At 43.6% G+C, this 7252-nt stretch overlaps 1 protein-coding gene across 1 annotated transcript; it reads left to right on the forward strand.

Moving 5' to 3' along the window:
* The first annotated feature begins 5523 nt into the window (after positions 1 to 5523).
* On the forward strand, positions 5524 to 6554 carry LOC102708080 (cysteine-rich repeat secretory protein 55-like). The gene has a single exon (XM_040527224.1). The coding sequence runs from the start codon at positions 5524 to 5526 to the stop codon at positions 6367 to 6369; it is 846 nt and encodes a 281-aa protein (XP_040383158.1). The 3' UTR covers positions 6370 to 6554.
* Positions 6555 to 7252: the final 698 nt, after the last annotated feature.

Consider the following 7252-nt stretch of genomic DNA (forward strand, 5'->3'; position numbering starts at 1 on the left):
AGCTGGACTGGAACTAAGGAGTACATAGCGCAATGTGTTCTTTTGTGGAAGGAAGATATAAGACGGAAAATTGAAGTCCATTAGACATTCTATAGATCAGCCACGTGACCCTCTAATAAAGTAGAGAAATCCTATAAATTCTAATCAAAAAACAAAACATCCATACATTGATTTTCACTTAAACGGGTGGGAAGATCATTAGATTAGAGAACCTATAAAAAGCAAACCACATCCTAACACCCACCTGTCCCTTGCGAACTTTTTTTAACTTTTTAAACCTTTTTAATAAATGATTTTATTACTGAACCTCTGGAAAAAATATTTGTATAGTACGAATCATTTGGTCACGCCACCCACATTGACGTGGCAAAATGGCTTACGATGCCATTATCGATGACGTGGAAGCATTGTCTTGTCTTGTTTGGTGTGGTAAGACTGGCACGTCATGCCACGCCTAGTGCCGACTAGGTTGTATGACAGTGTTGTCTTGCCACACCATCCACACTGGCGTGGCCAAAAGGTTCAATTTTGGAAATATTTTGCCCGGTGGTTTAGTAATAAAATTATTTGTTAAAAATGTTTATTTGCTAAAAAGGAGCTATTTGGATCCAGAGACTTTTTTGCGGTCCTCGTCACATCGGATGTTTGGACGTTAATTAGGAGTATTAAATATAAACTGATAAAAAAACTAATTGCATAAATAAAATCTATTTCATTAGATAAATTTTTTAAGCATAATTAATCCACGATTAGCAAGTGTTTACTGTAGCATCACATTCGCTAATCATGGACTAATTAGGCTCAATAGATTCGTCTCGCGAAATAGTCCAGAGTAAAGAGTAGGTTTTATTAATAGTCTATATTTAATACTTCTAATTAGTGTCCAAACATTCGATGTGACATGCACTAAAAAAGTTAGAGGGAAACAAACACCCCCTTAGCTACCCCTATATACTTGAGGTAGACATGGTGGCCAGTAAATTATGGCACTGTTTAGTTCCCAAAATTATTTTTTAAAAACATCACATCAAATTTTTGGATACCTAAATAGAGTATTAAATATTGATAAAAATTAAAACTAATTACATAGTTATAGGGAAAATCGTGAGACGAATCTTTTTAGCCTAATTAGTGCATGATTAGCCATAAGTGCTACAGTAACCAACATGCACTAATGACGGATTAATTAGACTCAAAAAATTCGTCTCGCGGTTTCCAAATAGAATCTAAAATTTATTTTATAATTAGACTACGTTTAATACTTTAAATGTGTGACCGTACGTACCGATGTGACCCATCTCCTCAAAATTTTTGGGAACTAAACGGGGCCTAAGCTACAAGTTGGTGCACTATGGGTGTATATATATATTTCCCGCTCTATCTTCAACCTTGTTCGTTGTTCCACAATCTCCGGCCATCATTATGTGTTGCATGCAATGCAAGGACTGAGGGAGTTAGCAACAACTACTCACAATAGATGCTTTGAGGGATGGATTGTAGAGTACACACAACGGCTGGGTAGTAAACCTAAATAGCAACTGGCTAGTTTTAGTATGTACTATACGATGCAACAACCAGTAGTAGTCAACTGCTGCAACATAACTAGAAGAGAGGAAAGAAAATTAGTTCAAGCCAAAAGCTTGTAATACACACAGCGGCGCTAGGTAGTAAACCTGAATAGCAATTGGCTAGTTTTAGCACGTACTATACGGTGCAACAACCAGTAGTAATCAACTGCTGCAACATAACCAGAAGAGAGGAAAGAAAATTAGTTCAAGGCAAAAGCTTGTAATAATGTTGTGTTTGTGAGCTAAGCTCAATATAGATCAATGGAAAGTGGTCCTGATCTGCATTTGTATAAGTTGGCACGGGTGAGACCAAGACAAAAACGATCTCGGGCCATGGTTAAGACAGTCCTTCGGCCGCCGCGTTCAGGACGTACTAGACGGTCACCACGCTACCTCTGTCTATAAAGGAGTATCAGTGGCTTAATGTTATTAACACAATGGTACAGTAGTGGATCCAAGAGTCACGTCTTCCTCCTAGCCACATCTAGGGCAACCTTCTTCTACCTCCGACGGCAACAGAGCGAAGACGGAAGGAGGCAGAGGAGGAGCCGTGCGTTACTGCGTCGAGCTAAGAGTGCTTAACGACGACCAGGGTCCCAAGTTCACCGGCTACTTCACCTCCTCGGCTGAACGTGCTGAGGTGAGATGCATCCCCCTCAGGGGCGGATCCAGATTAGCAAATTAAGGGGGGCTAATTGTCTTGTTCCTCCTTTAGCCCCCTACACTTCATATTTTCTCTATTTTTCTTCCCTTCATTCCTCTATTTTCTATGGGAATCCAGCGGGTAGGGGGGCTTGAGCCCCCCAGCACCCACGCTGGATCCGCCCCTGATTCCTCCTCCCTCTCTCCTGCTCGGCTATGCGTGATTTCGGTTGTTCTGGATCACGTTGTGCAAGATGTTTTCTCGTTTTTTTGGATAGTTCTTTGATAACTTCCTTGTTGCTTGAATGCAATCCCCCCTGGGATCACTTGCTTGGTGCAAGTGGGGGTTGTGTTTTGCTTGGATTCTCATGTTAATTAGATGGAGAAGGGAAAATCTAAGCGTCTGTTGCAACTTTTTCTGGATGCTGCATCTCATTTATGAGATGTATGCATGCAGTGATCCATACGTGTTAGTACTGATCCCTAACCATTTTGTTTGTCTTTTTGGTTAAACTAACCCAAATCCTTGCATGTGTCTGGATTCCTCTGCGTCTGAAGAATTTCATTTCACATACGTGAATTGATCCACAAAGTATGTTGTGTTGCATTCTTCTGCATCTGTAGCTTTCCATTTCAGAGATATATGGACTTATCCGAAGCATCATGTTTGGTCGATAAATCATTTTGTCATTTTACTTGTGTAAAGGGTAGTGACTGAACAGGCTTGATCATTCATTTAACTTTGCCTAAAAACAATGATGAACGTTGGCGGTGGTCCTGTTGATTTTGATCCGAATGAACATGTATATGGACGTTTGCTCTCCCCATATATATGCAATCTACTTCGATTCATGTTTGACGTGAGCCTAATTTTTGTTGCATCTAAATGGTTTCGCGATAACCGGATTTAACACCATGGGTGAACTCGTAAACTCTGTTACCTTAGCATACCATGAGAGACGGTGGCTGGATGCTAAAGAAACAGTTGCTATGATCTTAAACCCTAGTCCGTTTATGTGGAATGATGGAGCATTCGATGATGGTAGCATGTATCGGGACTGTTTCTTTTTCGTAACAACTCCGCAAAATCTCTAAGATTCAGCCGACCTTTCTAGGGCAGCAGATGGCAGATGGCTCCTCTATGGTAGCAGTGGTAGAAGAAAAGAGAACTTTATGACCATAAAGAAAAATTTGATGACCAACAGAGCTTTCATGGATGCGAACAACATTCCTGTTCATTGTCTGGAAGTGAGGGGTACACTCCGTGCCCGTCGTCGCTTTGTCCTTCAGAGGGTTGTATTTCCACGCCCTGTCGAAGATAAATATAAAACGGATGGAGACTTTTGTCTTTTGCATGCTACATCTGCCAGCAAAATACTTGTTCATTTGGCTAGCAGATCACTATTAATATATATTATATATTACATATAATATGGGAAATAATCCAAATCGATTATGATGCAGAAAATTTGGTTGAAATCAAATATCTTTCCATGATCCAGATAAAAAAAAATGCCTTCCAAAAAATTGTTGATCAAGATATTGGTCACAGAGCCCTTTTCCATACGACACTCTAGTAAATTAGAGAAATTCTATGTTAACCATTGATAATAAATGATGTGTTTTGCTAGGTAAAAAAAATCATTGATATTTTTATTAATAAAGGACTATGAAAGGATAGGTAGTGGAGCACAAATTTATCTTTCCAAATATGAGATCACGTTGAATACTTTCCCAAGAATGCAAACCTATTCAAATATTTGGACCTACGTATAAATGATTTTGCCACAATTTTGATAGGAAGTTTAATGAAATTTAACATATATTCAACAATCTAATCTAAAGAAAAAATTTAGCTCCAACACCAGTCCGGACCACCCCTTGGTGAAGGTGGTCAAGGTGACCTGTCGCTGGCCCTTGGTCTCGATGTGGCGGATCTCGACGCGCCTGCGTGCGGGCCTGACCTGTCATCGCCTCCGCAGATGGAAGAGATAAAATTTCTCTAATTTACTAGAGTGTCACATGGTGATCTATAGAATGTTTAATGGGCTTTTAGTATATAATAGATAACTTGATTTTGGCTACGTTATTTTTGGGAGATTATTCTTCGGTTATTATGCTCATGCTACCCGAACCACTAAACATTTTCTGCTAAAAAAGTTTTTATATAAAATTTTATCATATCACATTTGTAAAGTATATTTTAACTTTGTAGTAGATAATTTATCATTTAAACCATTAAATAGCTATAAAAAAATTAGATAATTTTCTTATCTTTTACCTTTCATAAAAGAACACCACATTTGTGCTATCCACTCTTAATTCTAGCTCTACATGACGATAACGAGTTGCCCGATGAAAGAGAAAATTTTATATGGCGGATGCAAAATAGAGCGGTATTGTACAAAATTAATTTTAAAGCGATTGCGGCTGTGTTTTTTTGACTGATTTTGAAGGCAAATAGAAATAGGAGACAAGAATCCCCCCTCTGCTACCTGCTGCTGCTAGTTTGCCAGAGCGTCATTCGTGCCCACGCTGCTACCTGCTAGTGCATGGGTGCCTCGGCATGCAGTAGCTAGCTCTGCCCACAGTCTCGCTGCATTCAACCAATCCAGCTAGTCCACGATATCCATATACAAGGCTGCGTTTAGATAGGAAAAATTTTTGGGAGGGGTCATATCAACGCGTGCAATTATAAAACAAATTTCAGATTTCGACTGGAAACTATAAGACGAATCTTTCGAGTCTAATTAATCTATCATTAGCACATGTTGGTTACTATAGCACTTATAGCTAATCATGTACTAATTAGGCTCAAAAGATTCGTATCACGATTTTCTCCATAACTACATAATTAATTTTAATGTTCATGCATATTTAATGTTTTATTTAGGTGTCTAAAGATTCGACGTGATGGTTTTAAAAAAAGTTTTTGGGAACTAAACAGGACCTAAGTCTACAAGAGTGCCCACCCTGGCCTGCAAGGACGGACATGGCCCCTGCATGCAAGTATATCTGCGACCAAGAACAAGTCAGCGATCAAGAACAAGGGTTTGATTCGATACTATGTCCCCCTGCAATTAGCAGATTTCTCCAACCACAACCCATCGGCATGCAAGAACAGTTGCTCAGTCAGAATAAGTCTGCAATCAAGAACAAGGTTTTAATTTGATACAACGTCCAGCACATGCATGCATCCTCGCCTTTATAAAGTCCAGCCATTCCCTCCCGATTCAACCCAAGCCCACGCAGCACACACAATCATACACAAGCTATAGCATTGTGAGAGTGTGAGATCAGAGAAATTGGCGCCATGGCATCCAGCAGAAGCGCCTACGGTTCCATGGCAGTGCTAGCGGCCGTTGTCTTCTCCTTGGCGTTGCTGGCCATGGCGGCCTCGACGACGACGTATCCCATCGGCGGCTTCTGCTATGAGTCGACCTACGGCGAGATCAGCGACAGCAACTTCATCGCCAGGCGGCGCAGCGTCAACTCCCTCCTCTCCGGCCTCACCGCCAAGGCGCGCTCCAACGCCGGCTTCGCCACCTCCTCCGCCGGCAGGGGCGACGCCGTCTTCTACGGCCTCGCGCAGTGCCGCGGCGACGTCTCCGCCGGCGACTGCGACGCCTGCCTCGCCGCGGCCGCCAAGCAGATCGTCTCCTACTGCGGCAACTACACGTCGGACGCCAGGCTATGGTACGACTACTGCTTCATGCGGTACTACGAGTACAACTTCGTCGGCGAGGTGGACACGAGGGCGGACGCGAGCCTCGCGATGAGGACGTCGTCGGAGGAGATGGACAACCCCAAGGCGTTCCAGAGGGCGGCGGGGAAGGCGATGGGGAAGGCGAAGGCGCAAGCGGTGGCGGCGGGCAACGCCGGGCTCGGCAGGGCGAAGGAGCAGTACGCCGCGTTCGTGAGCGTCTACGCGCTGGCGCAGTGCACGCGCGACCTGGCGCCGCCGGCGTGCGCGCAGTGCCTGTCGACGGCGACGTCGAAGCTCGGGCAGCTCTGCGGCGGCGCGCAGGGGTGCCGGATCGACTACAGCAGCTGCTGGGTGCGCTACGAGATCTACCCCTTCTACTTCCCGCTCGCCGCCGGCGCCGGCCGCGCCGCCGCCACCGACATGACCAAGTACACCAAGATCACCGTGCACTAATCGATAATAACGCACGCGCGTATGTCTCTCGACTGCAAATGCAACCAGTGTGTGTTCGTTGTTGTTTTTTGTTTCAGTGAATAAATTGAATCGTGTAAGGCTAACTATATAAAAGTTGTATCAATGCAAACATGATGCAGGCTGTAGCTAGCTTTGAATAAATAAGGATCTGTACCCAGCGTCGTTGTACGCACGGTTCAATGAATAGTATCGTAATGTTTATTTTACTTATATTTATTTCATCCGTTTCACGTTATAAGATTTTCTGGTTTTAACTAGATTTTGTATACGTGCTAACGAATCTACACATATACAGACAGGGTGATTGTTTTCCTATGACTTTTTTTAAATCACTGTCATAATGTTTAAACACTAATTAATTAGAAGTATTAAATATAGACTATTAATAACACCCATGCTTGCAATCGGCTCACGAGCCCAACGAGGCCGGCCCACTTTCAAGAAAACAAATATGAGGCCTGCAGGCCGAACAGCCGGCCCACCTGGCCCATGGCAACCGCATGTATTAGTAGGCTGTCGTCGTTGCAAGCAGTAGCAGTACTGTAGGTAGCACGCAGACGCAGGCCGCAGCCAACGACGCGCGACCGCCGCTGCGACCTGCAAGTCCGGCGACCTCCGGGAGGCACGGACAAGGTCTGGGTCGATCTGGACCAGGATGGAGGTGAGGCCCTCGCTCCTCACTCAGTCAATCCTTCGGATCACGAGCCAAACGAGAGTCGACCCAAGCCTGCTTTTTCATTAGCTCGATCCAACTCGAGCCAGCTTATTATCCTACTAAACTAAAGCTAGGCAATGCCGAGTTGAGCCAGCTCGACATCCATGCCTACATGTAAATATATGAATACAGCCACAGTGTTGTTCA

This window comes from Oryza brachyantha, chromosome 8 (genome assembly GCF_000231095.2).
Source record: "Oryza brachyantha chromosome 8, ObraRS2, whole genome shotgun sequence".
Classification (NCBI taxonomy): domain Eukaryota; kingdom Viridiplantae; phylum Streptophyta; class Magnoliopsida; order Poales; family Poaceae; genus Oryza; species Oryza brachyantha.